Source organism: Procambarus clarkii, chromosome 37, assembly GCF_040958095.1.
Source record: "Procambarus clarkii isolate CNS0578487 chromosome 37, FALCON_Pclarkii_2.0, whole genome shotgun sequence".
Classification (NCBI taxonomy): domain Eukaryota; kingdom Metazoa; phylum Arthropoda; class Malacostraca; order Decapoda; family Cambaridae; genus Procambarus; species Procambarus clarkii.
This window is the reverse complement of record NC_091186.1, coordinates 22795573-22820617: the sequence shown is the minus strand read 5'-3', so window position 1 is coordinate 22820617 and position 25045 is coordinate 22795573. Positions and strand designations below refer to the sequence as shown.

General features: G+C 50.2%; 1 protein-coding gene across 10 annotated transcripts in view; it reads left to right on the top strand.

The window, feature by feature from the left end:
• LOC123765891 (phosphatase and actin regulator 2) overlaps positions 1-25045 on the top strand; it is a 568756-nt gene that overhangs the window by 436299 nt on the left and 107412 nt on the right. Inside the window, exon 1 of one of the 10 annotated variants that reach the window (XM_045754748.2) lies at positions 6030-7550. The exons of the other annotated variants lie outside the window; for them this stretch is intronic. Within the exon in view, the coding sequence (XP_045610704.2) occupies positions 6389-7550 (1162 nt within the window). The 5' untranslated portion in view covers positions 6030-6388. Of the gene's footprint in view, positions 1-6029; positions 7551-25045 lie in introns of those variants that run through there. 10 annotated transcript variants of the gene reach the window in all.

The window sequence follows — 25045 nt, the reverse complement described above, 5'->3', positions numbered from 1 at the left end:
GCCGGAACAACCGTGGACATCTTCAAGAGGAAACTAGATAGTTTCCTTTTAAGAAGTGCCGGACCAACCGGGCTGTGGTGGGTATGTGGGCCTGCGGGCCGCTCCAAGCAACAGCCTGGTGGACCAAACTCACACAAGTCAAGCCTGGCTTCGGGCCGGGCTTGGTAAGTAGAACAACTCCCAGAACCCCATCAAGCAGATATCCCTCTCTCCCTCTTATCTCTGTGATATCTCCCTCCCTCCCTTTCTCTCTCCTCCTCTCTCTCCCTCCCTCCCCCCCCTCCCTGAGAGGTGACCCATCATTACCGTGACCCTGCTGGTGATGACCTTCCCCCTGACATCAATACTGCGGCTCCCTCACCTAGTTATTGATCTGACTGGACTCTCACACTGTGACCAGCCATCACCTGCTTCCTTTACCCCGCCTCTCCTTACACTATCCCTTGCCAGGATTTCCGGGCCTAGCGTCCCCGCGGCCCGGTCATCGCCAAAGCCTTCTGGTTGCTGGACTGGTCAACCAGGCTGTTGGACTCGGCTGCTCGCAGCCTGACGTATGAGTCACAGCCTGGTTGATCAGGTATCCTTTGGAGGTGTTGATCAAGTTCTCTCTTGAACACTGTGAGGGGTCGGCCAGTTATGTCCCTTATGTGTAGTGGAAGCGTGTTGAACAGTCTCGGGCCTCTGATGTTGATAGTTCTCTCTTGAACACTGTGAGGGGTCGGCCAGTTATGTCCCTTATGTGTAGTGGAAGCGTGTTGAACAGTCTCGGGCCTCTGATGTTGATAGTTCTCTCTTGAACACTGTGTGGGGTCGGCCAGTTATGTCCCTTATGTGTAGTGGAAGCGTGTTGAACAGTCTCGGGCCTCTGATGTTGATAGTTCTCTCTTGAACACTGTGAGGGGTCGGCCAGTTATGTCCCTTATGTGTAGTGGAAGCGTGTTGAACAGTCTCGGGCCTCTGATGTTGATAGTTCTCTCTTTAACACTGTGAGGGGTCGGCCAGTTATGTCCCTTATGTGTAGTGAAAGCGTGTTGAACAGTATCGGGCCTCTGATGTTGATAGTTCTCTCTTGAACACTGTGAGGGGTCGGCCAGTTATGTCCCTTATGTGTAGTGGAAGCGTGTTGAACAGTCTCGGGCCTCTGATGTTGATAGTTCTCTCTTGAACACTGTGAGGGGTCGGCCAGTTATGTCCCTTATGTGTAGTGGAAGCGTGTTGAACAGTCTCGGGCCTCTGATGTTGATAGTTCTCTCTTGAACACTGTGAGGGGTCGGCCAGTTATGCCCCTTATGTGTAGTGGAAGCGTGTTGAACAGTCTCGAGTCTCTGATGTTGATAGTTCTCTTTCTTGAACACTGTGAGGGGTCGGCCAGTTATGCCCCTTATGTGTAGCGGAAGCGTGTTGAACAGTCTCGGGCCTCTGATGTTGATAGAGTTCTCTCTCAGAGTACCTGTCGCACCTCCGCTTTTCAACGGGGGTATTCTGCACATCCTGCCATGTCTTCTGGTCTCATGTGGCGGTATTTCTGTGTGCAGGTTTGGGACCAGCCCCTTTACTATTTTCCACGTGTAAATTGTTATGTATCTTTCGGTTTAAAATGGGCTGTCATTGTGCAGCAGTACTCCACTCTAGAGAGCACTAGCGTCTTGAAGAACATCATCACTAGTATAGCATCTCTAGTGTGAAAGGTTCTTGTTATCCAACCTGTCATTTTTCTTGCAGTTGTGACGGCTACTTTATTGTGTTCTTTAAAGGTAAGGTCTTCCGACATGAGTACACCCAGATCCTTTACATTGCTTTTTCGTTCTTTGCCACGTCCCAAATTTGCATCAATATCTGGAGCGAATAAGTAGTAGAAGTAGAATAACAGTAGTACATTAACAACATACTGAAGCGAAAGATACGGAATGAAATGCAGAATAGGTCCAGTGAGGAGTAGAGGTGCCATAGGCACAGTCAGAGAACACTGTCTGAACATCAGAGGTCCACAGCTGTTCAACACCCTCCCAGCAAGCATTAGAAATATTGCCGGAACAACCGTGGATGTATTCAAGAGCACTTGGATGAGTTCCTGCAAGAAATGCCGGACCAACCAGGCTGTAGTGGATATGTGGGCCTGCTGGCCGCTCCAAGCAACAGCCTGGTGGACCTAGTTATCACAAGTCAAGCCTGGCCTCAGGCCGGGCTCGGGGAGTAGAAGAACTCTCAGAACCCTCTCCAGGTATGCTACAGGTATTCTCCAAGTATGCCCCAGATACGCCCCAGGTATGCTGCAGGTGTGCCCCAGGTATGCCCCAGGTATGCTCCAGATATGCCCCAGGTATGCCCCAGGTATGCTGGAGGGAACTGAGACTCAAATATGATGTTATCATATCTGTCACTGTCAGTATTGGCAGTCGCTCCCCGACAGTGTTACCAGTAATTAACAACCAGTGTTGCCACACCAGCTGGGGGTGTGCAGCGTTACCAAGCCAGCCCAAGATCATTACTCAGTTTAAAAGTTCCTTAATGAACTCGGTTGTGTATGTAGTTCCTAAACATTCTTTTGCTTGGAGGTCTTGGCTGATGGGAGTAGGGCAGGGAAGCTGAGGAGGGGTGGAGTGGGGTAAGCTGAGGAGGGGTGGAGTGGGGTAAGGTGAGGAGGGGTGGAGTAGGGTAAGCTGAGGAGGGGTGGAGTAGGGTAAGGTGAGGAACTTGCCTCACTCCAGTTAGAGAGCTCCAAGCTTGAGAGCTTGAGAGTATAGATGGATTTAGAGCGTGAAGATCGTGTCTGTCACAGTTACTCATCCACAATGACAGAATCTTAGGGGTATGCGGTTTGAACATATTTCTAGTGCTACTGAGCTTATTTTTTCCCCAGGCACTGGTTCAGGTTTGCATTTTCTAGCTGTTCTTCCCAGTTTATTTCTGTGAAGTCTTGGTTTATTTGCTCCCAGTTAATCTGTTTATTATTGAAATTGAATTTGCTGAAATCTCCTCCACCGGGAATCGGGACTGGTTTTGAAGGTCTATTCCCCATGGTTGTCAGAACTTTAATTAAGTTGTGATCTAAGTAACAGGTATTTGTAAATTGGTGAAAATGAGGTCCAGTGTGTTCTCCTTCTTAGTTGGTTCTAGTATTTGCTGGTTTAAGGCAAACCTGTCGCACATCCGTAGCAGGTCATTTGCATGTGCCTGTTCATTTAGGCTACTTCCTGGTATTCTTTCTGATATAACTGTATTAGCCAGGTGCTTCCATTTCAGGTGCCGTAGGTTGAAGTCCCCAAGCAGGATGATGTTCGGAGCTGGATTTGTGAGGTTTTCCAAGCAGTGTTCTATTTTCATTAGTTAGTCTTTAAACTGCTGAGGGTTTGCCTCCGGTGTATCTAATGTATCGTGTGCCCAAGGTGTTTGACGTCACTAGACCTTGCGATGATTTCGGGGCTTAGCGTCCCCGCGGCCCTGTCCTCGTTCTGGCCTCTATGACGTCATAATTGTAATTGTGGCTGAGGTTTTGGATCCCAGCGGCTTTTGAACTGTTGACCTTTAACCTTTTGAACTGTTTCACTGGTGGGGGGGGGGGGTTAATTGACCCTTTGAACTCTTCATGGGTGAGTCTGTCAGTATTCCTACCGTTTTTTTGTGTTTTTTTTTTTACCCAACAGAGTTTGCAGGACTAATCTTTAGCTCCTGGGCCCAGCTTTTCCAACTGATGGTTGTTTAATGCAATGAATGATGATCCGTTTGTTTGTGGTCAGGTGGTTGTAGAGCCGAGGGCGGAGGTGCTCTACTGATTACCCATCTAGTTCCTTCCCTGTGACTCCTCACACGGAATTTGGTGTTTCATTATTCTCTTTACTACTTCGCACGATTTGTTCCTTAAGCACGCTGACCCTCGTTTGAGGGTCACTTGAGGCAAGCGTTAAGCACGCTTGCCTTCCTTCATATGCTCTTGAGTGCTAGTTGACGATTCCCACGTTCTGCTACTCCCACAGCCTGTGTGTCTATCTCTAGGTATCTGCCCGTCTCTAGCATTGGGGAACACCGGGAATCATGATGATTATCTTGAGATGATTTCGGGGCTTTTGGTGTTCCCGATGATGATGATAATGTTTATTTAGGAAAAAAAAATACATACAAAATGAGTTACAAGCAGAATGTTGGATTTCTAGATGCAGCTAGTATATACTATGCCTCAAGCCACTAACTAGTACGCACAGCGTTTCGGGCAAAAAAGAACGGTTAGCATAGGGTCTCAGCCGCTTCCTCTAGGGTCTCTGGAACTATGCTCAATCCCGTATATTGTTGTTGTTGTTCTAGCTCCTCCTTAAACCTTTTATTTGACTCTTCACATAATTCCACATCGTTCTCTGTTAGCGCTCCACATCTTATAGTGTGTGTACTCACCTAATTGTACTCACCTAATTGTGCTTGCGGGGGTTGAGCTTTGGCTCTTTGGTCCCGCCTCTCAACTGTCAATCAACTGGTGTACAGATTCCTGAGCCTACTGGGCTCTATCATACCTACATTTGAAACTGTGTATGGAGTCAGCCTCCACCACATCACTTCCTAGTGCATTCCATTTATTAACTACTCTGACACTGAAAAAATTCTTTCTAACGTCTCTGTGGCTCATCTGGGTACTAAGTTTCCACCTGTGTCCCCTTGTTCGTGTCCCACCCGTGCTGAAGAGTTTGTCTTTGTCCACCCTGTCAATTCCCCTGAGAATTTTGTAGGTGGTTATCATGTCTCCCCTTACTCTTCTGTTTTCCAGGGATGTGAGGTTCAGCTCCTTTAGCCTTTCCTCGTAGCTCAATCCTCTCAGTTCCGGGACGAGCCTGGTGGCATACCGCTGAATCTTCTCTAACTTTGTCTTGTGTTTAACTAGGTATGGACTCCAGGCTGGAGCTGCATACTCCAGGATTGGTCTTACATAAGTGGTATACAGGGTTCTGAAAGATTCCTTACACAAGTTTCTGAAGGCAGTTCTTATGTTGGCCAGTCTAGCATACGCCGCTGTGTGTGTGTGTGTGTGTGTGTGTGTGTGTGTGTGTGTGTGTGTGTGTGTGTGCGTGCGTGCGTGCGTGCGTGTGTGTGTGTGTGGGGCTATTTTGGGCAGACGCTCCACTATTTACGCCGCTCTAGAATGGGCACGGGTAACGGCTAGTATGGATATTGGTAATTGTAATAGCAGTAGTACATGCAGTAGCAAGATATGTGGGCCTGCGGGCCGCTCCAAGCAACAGCCTGTTGAGCCAAGCTGTCACAAGTCGAGCCTGGCCTCAGGCCGGGGTCGGGGAGTAGAACAACTCCCAGAACCCTCTCCAGGTAGGCTCCAGGTATTAGTAAAAAGTATTGGTGCTATCGTCACTGCCCAGTACTGTCCTTGTGATGGTGTGTTCACTCACAGGATGAGTACTGCTGCCCAGTACTCTCCTTGTGATGGTGTGTTCACTCACAGGATGAGTACTGCCCAGTACTCTCCTTGTAATGGTGTGTTCACTCACAGGATGAGTACTGCTGCCCAGTACTCTCCTTGTGATGGTGTGTTCACTCACAGGATGAGTACTGCTGCCCAGTACTCTCCTTGTGATGGTGTGTTCACTCACAGGATGAGTACTGCCCAGTACTCTCCTTGTGATGGTGTGTTCACTCACAGGATGAGTACTGCTGCCCAGTACTCTCCTTGTGATGGTGTGTTCACTCACAGGATGAGTACTGCTGCCCAGTACTCTCCTTGTGATGGTGTGTTCACTCACAGGATGAGTACTGCTGCCCAGTACTCTCCTTGTGATGGTATTAATATGTTGACTTACAGAACGAGAGGCACCGACTGAACTAAACTCAAATTTCATGCTCAATCGAATTAGCTGGAAATCCGGAGATTGTGTGAGAGAATTGGTTCATCTTTCTGATATAAAATTGTGTAATGTTTTATTTTGATCCCAGAGTGTGAAATAGTGTGAGTTGCGGTCATCATTGTGTCGTGGTGGTAAATTGCCAGCGACTGTTAGTGTCGATTTCCCCGGCGCTGTTGCGTAATAATTGTCAACAGAAAACCGGAAAGACTATGTTGCTCCGTGGTTATATTGTGTGTGGGTGTGTGTATTTAATCAAATATACTTCCCTCAGGCAGTATACTTGGACTGTGTAAGTATATTCGTGTATACTACAACGGCTGTGTAGTCCTCGGGATAGTGTGTTGCGGATATGTTTCGCCCCGAGGGCCAAGGGGCTATCTAGTGTTGATGATGGTGTGTGTTGAGAGGGCCGGTGAGGGAGTGTGGACCACAGTGCCTGGTGCCATAGTGACCTGGCCCGCTGCTCGTGGCTGGTGACCCGTGCTGGTGACCTGGCCATGGCCAGCACCACACGGTAACTTGACCGGGAGGCCAAGGGCGCATCCAAGATGTCGCTGCTGGAGGCCATGAAGGCATGGACGCTGGGGCCATGGGCGAGACGGAGGGACAAAAAGCGTGTGAGTGTGGCACTGTGGGGGGGCCGCCCCGCCGAGTCCGACTCTCACCTCTTGGGCACTCCGGGCATATACCGCAGGAGGCTCTCGTCTCCTGGCGATGCCCACACCGACACACTCTTCCCTTCCACCGTGCCCACTCATACCCACATGCTGGATGGGTACCCAACGACTCACCAACTGGGCATCGCCACACTGGACGATTCTTCGCCTCCGAAAGACGACGACCTCAATGGCAACATCGACTGTGAATACTTCGATGTTCGTTCTGACGGGGAGGTGTTGGAGCCTGGTCGCTGCCCGGGGTATGCTAGCGACTCGGAAAAGGACGAACTCAACACAGACAGACTATCCTTAGCTTGGGTACCAACTACGGACCTGAAAGCAAGACTATCTTTTTCTGAAGGTGTCAAGTGCCCCGAGCCGCAGGAACCAGTCGATGGGGCACTGGTGACCCTGGAAGTGCCAGTATTCGAGGCACTTGATGCTTCCAGGGTGCCAAACCACTCGTTGTTAGAGACATGTGAAGTATCTGAAGCCCCGAGAGTGCCATGTCGTGGCTCCCTGGCGCCCCGCGAGGTGCCACAGGTGGATGAAGCGACAGACAGCAGTAGGGTAGCCGGCCAGGGGGCGTGGGCATCGTGCAGGGGCAGCCAGGGCATGACCTTCGGGGAAGCCCTGTGGGCTGAGGTCACGGCAGAGCTGAAGGATGTTTGGGACGAGATCGACCTCATCGACGACTCCCCCACACGCGGCGCTGACTCCCGCCTCTACAACCACCCAGCCCTGAAGCTTGCGTCCTGCGTCTATGACTCCTCCAAGCGGAACACTGCGTCCTGCGTCTATGACTCCTCCAAGCAGAACACTGCTTCTTGCGTCTATGACTCCTCCAAGCAGAACACTGCGTCCTGCATCTATGACTCCTCCAACCAGAACACTGCGTCCCGCGACTCGCCAACGCAAATTATTGCGTCCTGCATCTACGACTCCCAGAGCATTGCATCATACGTCTACGACTCTGCCACCAAGAGCGTTGCGTCCCTCGTCGACGACTCTGAGGCTCCTGGGAGGGTTGCGTCGCGCCACACCCATGCAGGTACTCACCCACCCACCCCACACCCACCCTACACCCACCCTACACCCATGCTTGTGGGTAACCGGCCCCCATACTAATGCCCTGTGTTGGCTCCTCGTGACGTGTGCGTTTATCTTACACAACCATATTAACACAAGCGGGATCACAAGACTGTGATAGTGGCTCTGAGGACGCGTCTCTGGGGCCACCTGGGACGCTGGTACTAGGCCCCGCGTCCTCCACCAAAGATTTGATCTTGCAGAATAACAATGTGTGTGTGTGGCTTAGTGTTAGTTAACTAAGTTAAGTGTTAGTAAGCCGTTAGTTAACGGCTTAGTTAACAATCTGGTGGTTGGTGAGCCCTTGTAGACCTTCCTGCAGGCCCTGTAGGAGGTAAATAGTGGCACGGTCAGCTGACTGCCAGGGGGTCAGGAGTCATTAAACATTTACGGATCCACTTACGAAACCTGTACATCTTTCCCTCAGTCATGTTGACATATATTAAACATGGTAGGAGCACCGAGGTGCTACGAGGCCTGTTATTACAGTAACAACCTTGGCTTGTCACGTTTCCAAAATCGTAACCTGTTAAGTCAATTGAGCCAAGGAGCCATGGCCGAGCAAGGATGTAGAGGTTTCGTAGATTGAATAGTAAGTGGGATTTACGTGTCGTAAGTGTTGCATGACTCGCTGGCCACCTCTGTGCTCGGACCTCTTAGATGCTCTTTTGTTTGTGTGATCCAATAATTGTATTAAGGTAAGTTTTGTTACCTTTGAACTGCTTTGCATAATCGAGGAAACTGATTAACTTGACTCTTAGCATCAGCATCCAGCATTTGATATCTAGATTAATTTAAGTGGTGGTCATATTGGCGTGGGCAGGGGGAGCGGGGGGGGGGGGTGTCAGCGGCAGGTGTGTGGTGTCCTCGGCAGGTGTGTGGTGTCCCCGTAGCTGGCCCAGGTGTGTGTGGTGTCCCCGTAGCTGGTCCAGGTGTGTGTGTGGTGTCCCCGTAGCTGGTCCAGGTGTGTGTGTGTGTGGTGTCCCCGTAGCTGGTCCAGGTGTGTGTGTGTGTGGTGTCCCCGTAGCTGGTCCAGGTGTGTGTGTGGTGTCCCCGTAGCTGGTCCAGGTGTGTGTGGTGTCCCCGTAGCTGGTCCAGGTGTGTGTGTGTGTGGTGTCCCCGTAGCTGGTCCAGGTGTGTGTGTGTGTGGTGTCCCCGTAGCTGGTCCAGGTGTGTGTGTGTGTGGTGTCCCCGTAGCTGGTCCAGGTGTGTTTGTGTGGTGTCCCCGTAGCTGGTCCAGGTGTGTGTGTGTGTGGTGTCCCCGTAGCTGGTCCAGGTGTGTGTGTGTGTGGTGTCCCCGTAGCTGGTCCAGGTGTGTGTGTGTGTGGTGTCCCCGTAGCTGGTCCAGGTGTGTGTGTGTGTGGTGTCCCCGTAGCTGGTCCAGGTGTGTGTGTGTGTGGTGTCCCCGTAGCTGGTCCAGGTGTGTGTGTGTGGTGTCCCCGTAGCTGGTCCAGGTGTGTGTGTGTGTGGTGTCCCCGTAGCTGGTCCAGGTGTGTGTGTGTGTGGTGTCCCCGTAGCTGGTCCAGGTGTGTGTGTGTGGTGTCCCCGTAGCTGGTCCAGGTGTGTGTGTGTGTGTGGTGTCCCCGTAGCTGGTCCAGGTGTGTGTGTGTGTGGTGTCCCCGTAGCTGGTCCAGGTGTGTGTGTGTGGTGTCCCCGTAGCTGGTCCAGGTGTGTGTGTGAGGTGTCCCCGTAGCTGGTCCAGGTGTGTGTGTGTGTGGTGTCCCCGTAGCTGGTCCAGGTGTGTGTGTGTGTGGTGTCCCCGTAGCTGGTCCAGGTGTGTGTGTGTGTGGTGTCCCCGTAGCTGGTCCAGGTGTGTGTGTGTGGTGTCCCCGTAGCTGGTCCAGGTGTGTGTGGTGTCCCCGTAGCTGGTCCAGGTGTGTGTTGTGTCCCCGTAGCTGGTCCAGGTGTGTGTGTGTGTGGTGTCCCCGTAGCTGGTCCAGGTGTGTGTGTGTGTGGTGTCCCCGTAGCTGGTCCAGGTGTGTGTGTGTGGTGTCCCCGTAGCTGGTCCAGGTGTGTGTGTGTGTGGTGTCCCCGTAGCTGGTCCAGGTGTGTGTGTGTGTGGTGTCCCCGTAGCTGGTCCAGGTGTGTGTGTGTGGTGTCCCCGTAGCTGGTCCAGGTGTGTGTGGTGTCCCCGTAGCTGGTCCAGGTGTGTGTTGTGTCCCCGTAGCTGGTCCAGGTGTGTGTGTGTGGTGTCCCCGTAGCTGGTCCAGGTGTGTGTGTGTGTGGTGTCCCCGTAGCTGGTCCAGGTGTGTGTGTGTGGTGTCCCCGTAGCTGGTCCAGGTGTGTGTGTGTGTGGTGTCCCCGTAGCTGGTCCAGGTGTGTGTGTGTGTGGTGTCCCCGTAGCTGGTCCAGGTGTGTGTGTGTGTGGTGTCCCCGTAGCTGGTCCAGGTGTGTGTGGTGTCCCCGTAGCTGGTCCAGGTGTGTGTGGTGTCCCCGTAGCTGGTCCAGGTGTGTGTGGTGTCCCCGTAGCTGGTCCAGGTGTGTGTAGGGGCTGACCTGTGCTACTCCTCTGCCCACCCCTCGGCCAGTCCTCTTGGATGAGGGCTGGTGTGTCTATCATGAACAGTACACGACTCACCCACATCAGACTTCCCTCCCCCTCCTCCACCTCCCCCCCCCCCTCCCCCACCTCTCCCCCCCTCCCCCCTCGCCCCTCCCCCACCTCCCCCACCTCCCAATCCCCCTCCAACACACCACTTCCCCACCTCCACCTCACTTGGAGGTTCTCCCAGTTGGATTTACTTGGGAGAGTAAAAATGTGGAGGTGAAAGTTGTTTTTCTCTCACTGATGTGTTAAGAACCACTGAGGAGGAAGTGGTGTCATCTAGCTCACCTAGTTGTGCTTGCGGGGGGGTTGAGCTCTGGCTCTTTGGTCCCGCCTCGCAACTGTCAATCAACTGTTTCTAACTACTACTATTTGTTTTTTTGCACCACACACACACACACACACACACACACACACACCAGGAAGCAGCCCGTGACAGCTGACTAACTCCCAAGTACCTATTTACTGCTAGGTAACAGGGGCATCAGCGTGAAAGAAACGGCCCATTTGTTTCTGCCTTGTTACTGTTGGGGATGTTGCTACTGTTGGTGTTGCTGTTAGTGTTGCTACTGTTGCTGTTGCTAGTAATGGTGCTAATACCGTTGTCTGTTCCTGACAGAGTTGCTACTTTTTCTGCTGCTGTTGTCGGCGCCGTTGTTGCTGGAGTTTCACGTCTGTTAGTACTGTTGGTGATGACCCTTCACAACGGTTGCTTCTGACTGTTGTGGCACGCACACTGTCAAGCAGTTGTCAGTTGGAAATTCTAGTGATTCTCTTCGATGCGTGCGGCGATGACGCACTCATTCACTCGCGCATTTACTCATCCCGTTAACCACGCACTCACTCATCCTCTCAGCCTGACACTCACTCATCCCCCGTCGTGGACAACGTACTCAGGCGTCATGAAGGCTGGACGATACTGGAGGGCCAGGTCCCAAGGTCCCACAGTAGAATAACAACATTCTGGAGCGAAAGGTACGGAAGGAAATGCAGACTAGAACCAGTGAGGAGTAGAGGTGCCATAGGCACAGTCAGAGAACACTGTCTGAACATCAGAGGTCCACAGCTGTTCAACACCCTCCCAGCAAGCATTAGAAATATTGCCGGAACGAGAATATAGCACAGACACAAGGGTGGGGTTGACCGGCGAGGCTTCAGGAGACACAGGCGGCAATGTGTTGTGTCGGAGGTAATCACAGTGCTGCAGGTACGCTGGTCTGGGGCGTGACGCTGTGGACCGCTGCCTCCGACACCTTCCGTCTCCCTGGCCACTGACGTGTGACACATCTTGTCATCTGACAGCCGCCACTACTGTCGTGTCCACCCCCCACCATCGTTCTCCTCAAACGCTAGTCTCAAAGTTTGCCTGACAGCTTCGGTTGACCGCCTGCACCCAACCACTTGGGCTGGACGGTAGAGCGACGGTCTCGCTTCTAATTGCAGGTCGGCGTTCATTCCCCGACCGTCCAAGTGGTTGGGCACTATTCCTTCCCCCCGTCCCATCCCAAATCTTTTATCCTGATCCCTTCACAGTGCTATATAGTTGTAATGGCTTGGCGCTTTTCCCCTGATAGTTCGTTTCCCCATCGGGTGACCGCTAGGCATAACTCGTGTATCACCGTAGGCCTTGTTCCGGGTCACCACAGTAGCACTGTACCACTTCAACACACTGTAAGCTGCTACAGTGTGTTGTACTGAGGAAAGTTCGACAGTTTTCAAGAGGAAACTAGATTTATTCCTCCAAGGAGTGCCGGACCAACCGGGCTGTGGTGGGTATGTGGGCCTGCGGGCCGCTCCAAGCAACAGCCTGGTGGACCAAACTCTCACAAGTCAAGCCTGGCCTCGTGCCGGGCTTGGGGAGTAGAAGACCTCCCAGAACCCCATCAACCAGGTATCAACCAGGTATCAACCAGGTACCTGAAGCCACGCTCCCGTACACCCCCCCCCCCCCCACACACACCCCCCCCCCTCTACCCCTACCTACTTACCTACCTACCTCCTCAAAGTCATTCTCTCAGCAGACTATTAATTTGCATAATTAATTAGGACGACCTGCTAATTAAGACAGGGCCTAATATCCGTTTTGGTGCTAATGAGGTCATTGGTTAGATAGGGAAGATGGGCGGTGTAACCTGGGGTGACCTGGCTCCTCTTCCTCTCAACACGGGATCACTCCTCCACAGAATATGATAATAATCATTTTAAATCATGATTATCCTAATCCCAATCAAATTAAAATGAGTCTACCTGTCAATGTTTATATTTTATAATTGAACTTATTATCTTTGTGGTGGATTGTTCATTTGGCAACTCATTCGCGCGTCAAGCTGATAATAGAAAACGTGACTCAGCGCTTCTCACCTGTTAATTAATTGTTTGGGTTACTGTTACTGCTGAAGTGTGGTGGGGGGTTGCCTGCTTGTGGGGCTGTAACACCCCACCCTCCCCTTCTCTCCTCCCCCCCTTGTTCGGTCCCCATAACGCTGTTAATGACTTTGTTATTGTGACTAAATCTTATAGGACGAGAATGTAGCGTGGCTGGAAGTTAACGAGCCGCTCTGCTCCCATAGAAAATGGAACGTTGGTTTTCCCACGGGGAACTGTACAGTTTGTTCTCCGTGACGCTGTTGACCTGTTCTTTAAGGCACCCTCCCCCCCCCCCCCTCTCTCTCTCTCTCTCTCTCTCTCTCTCTCTCTCTCTCTCTCTCTCTGTCTCTGTCTCTCTGTCTCTCTGTCTCTCTCTGTCTCTGTCTCTGTCTCTCTCTCTCTCTCTCTCTCTCTCTCTCTGTCTCTGTCTCTGTCTCTCTGTCTCTCTGTCTCTCTGTCTCTCTGTCTCTCTCTCTCTCTCTCTCTCTCTCTCTCTCTCTCTCTCTCTCTCTCTCTCTCTCTCTCTCTCTCTCTCTCTCTCTCTCTCTCTCTCTCTCTCTCTCCCCCTCTCTCTCTCTCTCTCTCTCTCCCCCTCTCTCTCCCTCCCTCCCTCCCCCCCTCCCCACACCCACCAGTGGGACCATAACTAGGTCACACACCTGCCATACACAACCCAGTATTCATAAACCCATAACATTGGCAGTTATCCATTTGTGCGTATACATTTTGGGCATATTTTGGAAGGCCACGATGGCAGTAAACTGTACTCTCAAAACTACATTATATTTTGAGGAAATTAAACGTTATATCCCATTTTGAGCCCATTACGAATACAATAAAAATAGATGTCATATTAAAGAGGAATTTTAAATTTGGAAATTTTTCCAGTTTTTCTGTTCGTGTTATGATGTCGATCCATTAGGCTTCTTTTTTTGGCTTCTACCACTCAGGGTGGTAGAAGCCAAGTAGTCACACTCAGGGTGGTGGAAGCCAAGTACAGCCACACTCAGGGTGGTGGAAGCCAAGTACAGCCACACTCAGGGTGGTGGAAGCCAACTCCAGCCACACTCAGGGTGGTGGAAGCCAACTACAGCCACACACACAGGGTGGTGGAAGCCAACTACAGCCACACTCAGGGTGGTGGAAGCCAACTACAGCCACACTCAGGGTGGTGGAAGCCAACTCCAGCCACACACAGGGTGGTAGAAGCCAACTACAGCCACACTCAGGGTGGTAGAAGCCAACTCCAGGCGCACACAGCGTGGTAGAAGCCAACTACAGCCACACACAGCGTGGTAGAAGCCAACTCCAGCCACACTCAGGGAGGTGGAAGCCAACTACAGCCACACTCAGGATGGTGGAAGCCAACTACAGCCACACTCAGGGAGGTGGAAGCCAACTACAGCCACACTCAGGATGGTGGAAGCCAACTACAGCCACACTCAGGGTGGTGGAAGCCAACTACAGCCACACTCAGGATGGTGGAAGCCAACTACAGCCACACTCAGGATGGTGGAAGCCAACTACAGCCACACTCAGGGAGGTGGAAGCCAACTACAGCCACACTCAGGGAGGTGGAAGCCAACTACAGCCACACTCAGGGTGGTGGAAGCCAACTACAGCCACACTCAGGGTGGTGGAAGCCAACTACAGCCACACTCAGGATGGTGGAAGCCAACTACAGCCACACTCAGGATGGTGGAAGCCAACTACAGCCACACTCAGGGAGGTGGAAGCCAACTACAGCCACACTCAGGGAGGTGGAAGCCAACTACAGCCACACTCAGGGAGGTGGAAGCCAACTACAGCCACACTCAGGGAGGTGGAAGCCAACTACAGCCACACTCAGGGAGGTGGAAGCCAACTACAGCCACACTCAGGGAGGTGGAAGCCAACTACAGCCACACTCAGGGTGGTGGAAGCCAACTACAGCCACACTCAGGGTGGTGGAAGCCAACTACAGCCACACTCAGGATGGTAGAAGCCAACTACAGCCACACTCAGGGTGGTAGAAGCCAACTCCAGCCACACACAGGGTGGTAGAAGCCAACTACAGCCACACTCAGGGTGGTAGAAGCCAACTACAGCCACACACAGCGTGGTAGAAGCCAACTACAGCCACACACAGCGTGGTAGAAGCCAACTACAGCCACACACAGCGTGGTAGAAGCCAACTACAGCCACACACAGCGTCGTAGAAGCCAACTACAGCCACACACAGCGTGGTAGAAGCCAACTGCAGCCACACAGCGTGGTAGAAGCCAACTACAGCCACACTCAGGGTGGTAGAAGCCAACTACAGCCACACTCAGGAGTTAGTCAGCTGTCACGGGCAGCTTCCTGGGGGTGGAGGCCTGGTCGAGGACCGGGCCGCGGGGACACTAAAAGCCCCGAAATCATCTCAAGATAACCTCAAGAAGAAGGGTGATGATGTGCCCTGTACGGAGCGGTCAACAGGTGGAATAGTGGAAGAAGAAGTAGTTGTGGGAGCCACCTCCATCCACAGCTTTAAGGCCAGGTTAGACGAAGCATTCAAAGGTCAGGAAAGGTCAATTACAAGGCAAGGGGTAGAGGAAGGTCAGCAGGCGGGGCGTGTAGAGCTGAGGCTGACTGGTCGGGGTGAGTGGTACCTGCTGGGCACCTGCTGGGCACCTGCTGGGCACCTGCTGGATGGGGTTGTGGGAGTTGTTCTCCTCCCCAAGCCCGGCCCGAGGCCAGGCTTGATAGGGAAGTGTGAGTGTGGTGGGGTGTAGCAGCGTGTCTTACCTCCCTCAACGGCTCTTTACCCACACACTCACTGATGACTCACGGCTCCACCTCACCCCTCCACCACATCTGTGATCCCCCCCCTTACACCCCCCTTCCCCTCCCTGCCCCCTCCCCTCCCACGCCCCCTCCCCCCCCCACACTTGTACACTGACACACAACATAAAAAAAGCTGGAAAAGATATATAAATTTGCAACAAGACTCGTCCCAGAGCTGCGAGGGATGACGAATGAAGAGAGACTGAAGGAACTAATCCTGACGACGTTAGAAAGGAGGAGGGAGAGAGGAGGGATATGATACAGACGTATAAAATCCTTAGAAGATTGACAAGGTGAAAACAAGAAATGTTTACATAGAATAACAATAGAACAAGGGGCCACGGATTGAAGCTTGAGACTCAGATGTGTCATAGAGTTGTTAGAAAGTTTCTTTTGGCGTGAGGGGTAGTAAATGGAATGACCTAAAGGAGCAGGTTGTGGAGGCTCCCCGAGCTGAGAGGTATGAGCTACGAGGAAAGATTGTTGAAACTAAACCTCACGACACTGAAAGACAAAAGAGATAGGGAAGACGTGATCACGACCTATAAAATTCTCTGAGGAATTGACAAGGTAGATAAACATTTAACACTGGTGGTACACGAACAAGGGGACACAGGTGGAAACTGAGTACCCAAATGAGCCACAGGGACGTTAGAAAGAACTTTTTCAAACAGATGGAATGCATTAGGCAGTGATGTGGTGGAGGCTGACTCCATACACAGTTTACAATGTAGATATGATAGAGCCCAATAGGCTCAGGAACCTGTACACCAGTTGATTGACGGTTGAGAGGCGGGACCAAAGAGCCAGAGCTCAACCCCCACAATCACGCACTAGTGTGTGTGTGTGTGTGTGTGTGTGTGTGTGTGTGTGTGTGTGTGTGTGTTAACGTAATGTATAGTAGATATGATGGCGAAGATAGGCGGAGAATCTGTACATTAGACAACCGAGGGTTAGACAGGCGGGGGTCCAAGAGCTGAAGCTGCTGCAAGTGTAGGGGAATACCAGTAGGTGGAGCCACGTGTGAGAGAGAGGGCGGGGGTGGTGTGGGGGCGTCTCAGTTGTACTGTAGCACTTGGCCAGTGTGGGTGTACCGTCTCCCCGTCCGTCTCCCCCGTCCGTCTCCCCCGTCCGTCTCCCCCGTCCGCCTCCCCCGTCCGCCTCCCCCGTCCGCCTCCCCCGTCCGTCTCCCCCGTCCGCCCGGACTGACAGTGTCCGCCTCCCCCGTCCGTCTCCCCGTCCGTCTCCCCCGTCCGCCCGGACTGACAGTGTCCGCCTCCCCCGTCCGTCTCCCCGTCCGTCTCCCCCGTCCGTCTCCCCCGTCCGTCTCCCCCGTCCGTCTCCCCCGTCCGCCCAGACTGACAGTGTCCGCCCTACTGTGTCAGTCCCCCAATAAAAATATCACACCAGAAAACGAGATAAAAATTATCATTTATATATAAAAAAAATAGACTTTCACCAGCTAAGGAAAAATAGTGTCGTAGAGAAATATTTAGTGAAAACCAAATTATTTTAAATTGCTCAAAGCTTGTGTGTGTGGACCAAGAGGAAATAGCTTGAACATTGAAGTGACTTTGACTTAAGGCCGTTTATGGTAGTGTTCATCCCACGTGTTCCGCTACACATGTGTACTGAACATGTATTTACAGTTTGAATATTTTATATATGTGTGTTTAGGCAGGTGTTGGGGGGGGGGGGGGGAATGTATGGGTCTTTACCACATGTGTACCCAACTGTGTACATGTGGCTCCCTGTTAATGAGTGACACTTGTAGCTGTCATATACAGTGAGAGTGACACTTGTAGCTGTCATATACAGTGAGTGACACTTGTAGCTGTCATATACAGTGAGAGTGACACTTGTAGCTGTCATATACAGTAAGAGTGACACTTGTAGCTGTCATATACAGTGAGAGTGACACTTGTAGCTGTCATATACAGTGAGAGTGACACTTGTAGCTGTCATATACAGTGAGTGACACTTGTAGCTGTCATATACAGTGAGTGACACATGTAGCTGTCATATACAGTGAGTGACACTTGTAGCTGTCATATACAGTGAGAGTGACACTTGTAGCTGTCATATACAGTGAGAGTGACATTTGTAGCTGTCATATACAGTGAGAGTGACACTTGTAGCTGTCATATACAGTGAGAGTGACACTTGTAGCTGTCATATACAGTGAGAGTGACACTTGTAGCTGTCATATACAGTGAGAGTGACACTTGTAGCTGTCATATACAGTGAGAGTGACACTTGTAGCTGTCATATACAGTGAGAGTGACACTTGTAGCTGTCATATACAGTGAGAGTGACACTTGTAGCTGTCATATACAGTGAGAGGGACACTTGTAGCTGTCATATACAGTGAGAGTGACACTTGTAGCTGTCATATACAGTGATGATGTCTGTACTTTGTATGCCAGGTAATGTACAAGTGCTCTCAGGTTTACAAGTGACCATTTTCTCTGGGTCACCGCTGACACCAGTGTAATGTATCGAGAATTGGTGAGAGAAAGGAAGAAAACTCATAGAGTGAGGGAGGTAGAGAGGGGGAGGGATAGAGTAAGGGAGGTAGAGAGGGGGAGGGATAGAGTGAGGGAGGTAGAGAGGGGGAGGGATAGAGTGAGGGAGGTAGAGAGGGGGAGGGAAGAGTGAGGGAGGTAGAGAGGGGGAGGGAAGAGTGAGGGAGGTAGAGAGGGGGGAGGGAAGAGTGAGGGAAAGTGATCAGGAGAAAGGGAAGGTTTAGAATGAGAGAAAATGGAAGGGGAAGAAAGTGCTGAATCCATTCAAGAGTTATTTATAAGACAAGGAATGGAACTTGTCTGTACCACAGTGTTAAATGACGCCATCATGTAACGACTTGATACCTGGTTGATGGGGTTCTGGGAGTTCTTCTACTCCCCAAGCCCGGCCCGAGGCCAGGCTTGACTTGTGAGAGTTTGGTCCACCAGGCTGTTGCTTGGAGCGGCCCGCAGGCCCACATATCCACCACAGCCCGGTTGGTCCGGCACTCCTTGGAGGAAACTATCTAGTTTTATCTTGAAGATGTCCACGGTTGTGACTGTAACCATGTACATCATATAGTCAAGGATCTTTGTCATAATCTATAGTAAGTACACTTGCGAGTTCTCGCCACTCTAGCCTTCACCCTCCAAGATCTAGGCATCAGAAGTAAAGATACTTTAAAAATTAAGTTAATCAATTACACACAGAAATCACAATAGCGTGATGTATCACATTAACAAATCCACAAGGTTCGAACCCTCGTCACGGCCTTTATGGATTTGTTTAATCAATTAGATATTTATTATTCAATATTCACCCTTATGGGTATCACAGTTCAACCATTTCCATTTATGTTCAAATAAAGGGAAATTAGTTCTCAACAGTAGTTCAGAATTAATTAGAGTCACACACAAGAACTCGAGAGCACCTCCGGCTGACTGCTGCTCAACATTACACAACACTTAAATTGGAAAACCCCAAATATACGTCAACCTTACACACCAGGGGCTAGATTCACGAAGCAGTTACGCCAGCACTTACGAACCTGTCCATCTTTCCTCAATCTTTGGCGGCGTTGTTTACATTTATTAAACAGTTAATGAGCTCCGAAGTACCAGGAGGCTGTCTATAACAATAACAACAGTTGATTGGCAAGTTTTCATGCTTGTAAACTGTTTAAAAAATGTAAACAAAGGCGTCAAAGATTGAGGAAAGATGTACACGTTCGTAAGTACTTGCGTAACTGCTTCGTGAATCTGGCCCCAAGTCTGTGATTATAAGATAGTTAGCAAGGATGGGTGATACGGACAGAGCCTAGACGCTGGCGTTATCCCTGACATAATAAAAACATCAGACACACCACTCCATAAAGGAGGCAAATCATTACAGACCGATAACACTAACATCACACATAAAAATCTGTGAGAGAGTGCTAAGAAATAAGATCACAAAATACATGGAATCACAGCATCTCCATAACCCCGGACAACATGGTTTCAGAACAGGGCGCTCTTGCCTGTCACAGTTGCTGGACCACTATGATATGGCATTAGATGCTATGGAAGACAAACAAAACGCTGATGTAATTTACACAGATTTCGCAAAAGCCTTTGATAAATGTGACCATGGTGTTATTGCACATAAAATGCGTTCAAAAGGAATTACCGGAAAAATAGGCAGATGGATCTACAATTTCCTGACTAACAGAACCCAATGTGTAATAGTCAACAAAATAAAATCCAGCCCATCAACCGTGAAGAGTTCAGTCCCCCAGGGTACTGTGCTTGCTCCAGTACTTTTTCTCATCCTCATATCGGACATAGACAAGAACACAACCTATATCACTGTATCATCCTTTGCAGATGACACTAGGATCTTCATGAGAGTAGGCAACATAGAGGACACGGCAAACCTCCTATCAGATGTAAATCACGTGTAACATATAAAAACAGAAACCACGTACAAAACTCAGGCAAATGATAACATTGAACGAAAAGGCAATGTAAAGGACCTGGGTGTACTCATGTCGGAAGACCTTCCCTTTAAAGAACACAATAAAGTAGCCGTCACAACTGCAAGAAAAATGACAGGTTGGATAACAAGAACCTTTCACACTAGAGATGCTATACCGATGATGATACTTTTCAAGACGCTTGTGCTCTCTAGAGTGTAGTACTGCTGCACAATGAGAACCTTTACTGCTAGAATCCACTCGATAAAACATCTAAACTATTGGGACCGACTAAAGAGCCTAAATCTGTATTCTCTTGAGTGCAGGCGGGAGAGATACATAATAATTTACACGTGGAAAATATTAGAGGGGCTGGTCCCAAACCTGCACACAGAAATAACACCACATGAGACCAGAAGGCATGGCAGGATGTGCAGAATACCCCCGTTGAAAAGCAGAGATGCAACAGGTACTCTGAGAGAGAACTATCAACATAAGAGGCCCGAGACTGTTCAACACGCTTCCACTACACATTAGGGACATAACTGGCCGACCCCTCACAGTGTTCAAGAGAGAACTATCAACATAAGAGGCCCGAGACTGTTCAACACGCTTCCACTACACATAAGGGACATAACTGGCCGACCCCTCACAGTGTTCAAGAGAGAACTATCAACATCAGAGGCCCGAGACTGTTCAACACGCTTCCACTACACATAAGGGACATAACTGGCCGACCCCTCACAGTGTTCAAGAGAGAACTATCAGCATCAGAGGCCCGAGACTGTTCAACACGCTTCCACTACACATAAGGGACGTAACTGGCCGACCCCTCACAGTGTTCAAGAGAGAACTTGATAACCACCAAAGGACCTGATCAACCAGGCTGTGACTTGGATGCGGCTGCTCGCAACCTGATATATAACAGCCTGGTTGACCAGTCCAGCAACCCAACCTACCACACGTAGACAGCGGCTTGTTTGGTGTGAAGAACACCGCCACCCTTGTGCAGTTATCAGCTTAGCTGAGAGCTAGGTCACCTGGCGTGACCTGACCTCTGTGTGGCAATTAACACTTGAAAGGTGACGAATCCACAAGGGCCGTGACGAGGATTCGAACCTACGTCCGAGAGCATCGCCGACGCTGCCTTAATCGACTGAGCTACGACATGGTCAAAAATGACTTGCAAGATGTGACTTAGAAGCCGGTCGGCCGAGCAAACAGCACACTGCACTTGTGATCCTGTGGTCCTGGGTTCGATCCCAGGCGCCGGCGAGAAACAATGGGCAGCGTTTCTTTCACCCTATGCCCCTGTTACCTAGCAGTAAAATAGGTACCTGGGTGTTAGTCAGCTGTCACGGGCTGCTTCCTGGGGGTGGAGGACCGGGCTGCGGGGACACTAAAGCCCCGAAATCATCTCAAGATAACCTCAAGATAGAAATGCTAAGGCTAAGGCAGACAGCTGACTCTCCTTGTTTGAAATATTAAATACAACCAATTATGGTGTTACAGTTTGTTCACTTACAACTGTGAAATTTGTGTACTTGTAAGTTAAGCACTTACAAGCGCTTACAAGTAAGTGGGTGACTTGTAAGATGATAGACTTCTTATAACAACTCGGAGCTTATCTTAAATCAACTGAGATATTAATTTACCACGATGAGCAGACGATGAGTCACAATCACGTGGCTGAAGATATGATGACCACACCACTCATCAGGAGAGGGAGAAACGATGACATTTCGGTCCCTCCTGGACCATTGCTCACCATCGTCAGACCAGTTGCTCACCATCGTCAGACCAGTTGCACTAACGTCCCACATAATAAAGTATTTGAGAGAGTGATCAGGAGTCAGGTCACTAGTTTCATGGAGACCAATGACCTCCACAACCCAGGCCAACATGGAGACCAATGACCTCCACAACCCAGGCCAACATGGAGACCAATGATCTCCACAACCCGGGCCAACATGGAAACCAATGACCTCCACAACCCAGGCCAACATGGAGACCAATGACCTCCACAACCCAGGCCAACATGGAGACCAATGACCTCCACAACCCAGGCCAACATGGAGACCAATGACCTCCACAACCCGGGCCAACATGGAGACCAATGACCTCCACAACCCAGGCCAACATGGAGACCAATGACCTCCACAACCCAGGCCAACATGGAGACCAATGACCTCCACAACCCAGGCCAACATGGAGACCAATGACCTCCACAACCCAGGCCAACATGGAGACCAATAACCTCCACAACCCAGGCCAACATGGAGACCAATGACCTCCACAACCCAGGCCAACATGGAGACCAATGACCTCCACAACCCAGGCCAACATGGAGACCAATTGTAACACGGGGAGGGTTTCTCGACCTATCTTTCCTCCTTCTTTTCCCCCTCTACCCGTATTCTTACTTTTTAATCTCTACAAGGGACTCCAAAACTTTTACCAAAGCCAACTCCACGCCACGTGGTCCTAAGACGATTGACCGACTTAGGATTCTACAACCAGTATGACGTGACCTAGGCTTTGAGCAAAACCCTAGAGTCGCCTCCGCCGCCACCACCAGACCAGTAACACAGAGCAATGATCGAGGTCTGGATCGATCATGCTAATTAATCAACCTTGGGGCTTGATCCCCACTAGTAGTTTATAACCTCGGAAACTTGAGTGTGGAATTAATTAGACGGGGATGATGAATTCAGATTCGATGTTAGAATCGGCGCCCAATTCAACTCTGCCTCGTGTGGACCACGTGACCAGGACAAGTTCACATAACTTGAACATACACATGGAAATAATAAAAATGCAATTTATTAACTAATTAATTTATTAAAAGAAAAACTAAAACAAAATCTAAATATGTTCACTCCCTGTCACTTTAACACTCCCTACTTGACCTGAATGCAATGAGTTGACTATCCCTATAAATAACAAATAGCAACTATACCTCTATGTTTTACCAGCTAAAGATGTTGGGCTGGTCTTGGGGGAGAGGTAAGATGGGTTGACCTCCCCCAGTTAATCTTGTGTCCACACTGATTTCTCCTCGTCTGGTCTACCCCAGACTAGAGCATTGTATCCTTCCGCATAGTCTAAGTTTTCCAAGTTACTAGCAAGGTTTAAGTTATAACAATTAACCTCTGTTGTACTTAATTGATCCAGACTGGTTGAATTATTTTACTGAAGTTAAATTACACAAGCATCTAACGGCCGAGCTGTTCCCGTTCCCCAAAATGGTTAATTGAACTTTGAGAAATCGTAGACATGTCAACCCTGATGACCTATGACCGCCGGTCACTCCGCCTTACAACTTAGATCTGATTCGTGACGTCACTGATGGTGACTTAACTCAATAATTAAAATACTCTTCATATTGTACCCAGTACTATTATACAATACAATTTTAATACAAAATGAATAAAGGCTAATTTCTCTAAATTACTGAATACTATATATTAAGTAATACTATACGAAGCTATGAACAAAGCGTCGATTATTTTCACCGCGAATTCCCCTGGGGTCAGGACCCAGGTCACCACGCGGGCTCAGCTTCCCATTCTCTTTTGTCGATAAACCACTCTGGATAATTCTTACACCCAGCCTAGTTTGTTACACAATGACCTCCACCTGGGAGTTAGTCAGCTGTCACGGGCTGCTTCCTGGGGTGTATGTGTGTGTGGTGTGAGGGGAAAAAAGTAGTTAGTAAACAGTTGATTGACAGTTGAGAGGCGGGCCGAAAGAGCAAAGCTCAACCCCCGCAAACACAACTAGGTGAATATGGTGTGAGGTAGGTATGTGACGTCACTATGACGTGGTAGTGTTCATAGCGATTTTGGAGCCGAGACTGGCTTTATGCCGCCATCCCTGTAGCTGGCACTAGTGTTTCCCTCTGGGCTGCCTCCGGGCTCTCTCTGGGCGGCCTCTGGGGTGCCTCTGGGGTGCCTCCGGGCTGCCTCCGGGCGGCCTCCGGGCGGCCTCTGGGCGGCCTCTGGGCGGCCTCTGGGCGGCCTCTGGGTATTGGACACCTTTGTGGTTATTTTCATGACCAATTGGACACTTTAGACCTTCTTTGTTGCTTTTATAGGAACCAATTGGGAGTTATTTCTTGTTTTTTTGTCTTTCGAAAACCATTTGAACCTCAGAGGCTTCTCTCTGGTTATTTTGGAAACCACTCAGTCATCATAGGTCTTCCTTGTGGCTATTTTGGTCTCCCCTGAGACATTGTAGGCTTTCTTTGTATTGGTGGGGGAGGTGGTGGTGGTGGTAGTTGTGGTGGTCATGGTGGTGTAGGTAGTTGTGGTGGTGGTGTAAGTAGTGGTGGTGGTGGTGTAAGTAGTGGTGGTGGTGGTGTAGGTAGTTGTGGTGGTGATGGTGGGAGACGCCATCTAGGTGTCTGCTGCAAAACCAGAGTAGGAGACTGACACTTGTCTGCTTGATACCTGGTTGATGGGGTTCTGGGAGTTCTTCTACTCCAGAAGCCCGGCCCGAGGCCAGGCTTGACTTGTGAGAGTTTGGTCCACCAGGCTGTTGCTTGGAGCGGCCCGCAGGCCCACATACCCACCACAGCCCGGTTGGTCCGGCACTCCTTGGAGGAAACTATTTAGTTTCCTCTTGAAGATGTCCACGGTTGTTCCGGCAATATTTCTGATGCTCGCTGGGAGGGTGTTGAACAACCGCGGACCTCTGATGTTTATACAGTGTTCTCTGATTGTGCCTATGGCACCTCTGCTCTTCACTGGTTCTATTCTGCATTTTCTTCCATATCGTTCACTCCAGTACGTTGTTATTTTACTGTGTAGATTTGGGACCTGGTCCTCCAGTATTTTCCATGTGTATATTATTTGGTATCTCTCTCGTCTCCTTTCTAGTGAGTACATTTGGAGAGCTTTGAGACGATCCCAATAATTTAGGTGCTTTATCTCGTCTATGCGTGCCGTATATGTTCTCTGTATTCCCTCTATTTCAGCAATCTCTCCTGCTCTAAAGGGGGGGAGTGAGTACTGAGCAGTACTCAAGACGGGACAACACAAGTGACTTGAAGAGTACAACCATTGTGATGGGATCCCTCGATTTGAAAGTTCTCACAATCCATCCTATCGCTTTTCCCGGCCGACGCATTACCTGCCCGGCCGTGCTCCCTGAACGTTAGGTCGTCAGAGACTATTCCCAAGTCCTTTACATGCCGCTCCCCAACCATGGGCAGACTCGACTGCATCTCGCACCCTGTACTATGTTCAACGTCCTCATCCCTACCGCACCCGAGTACCTG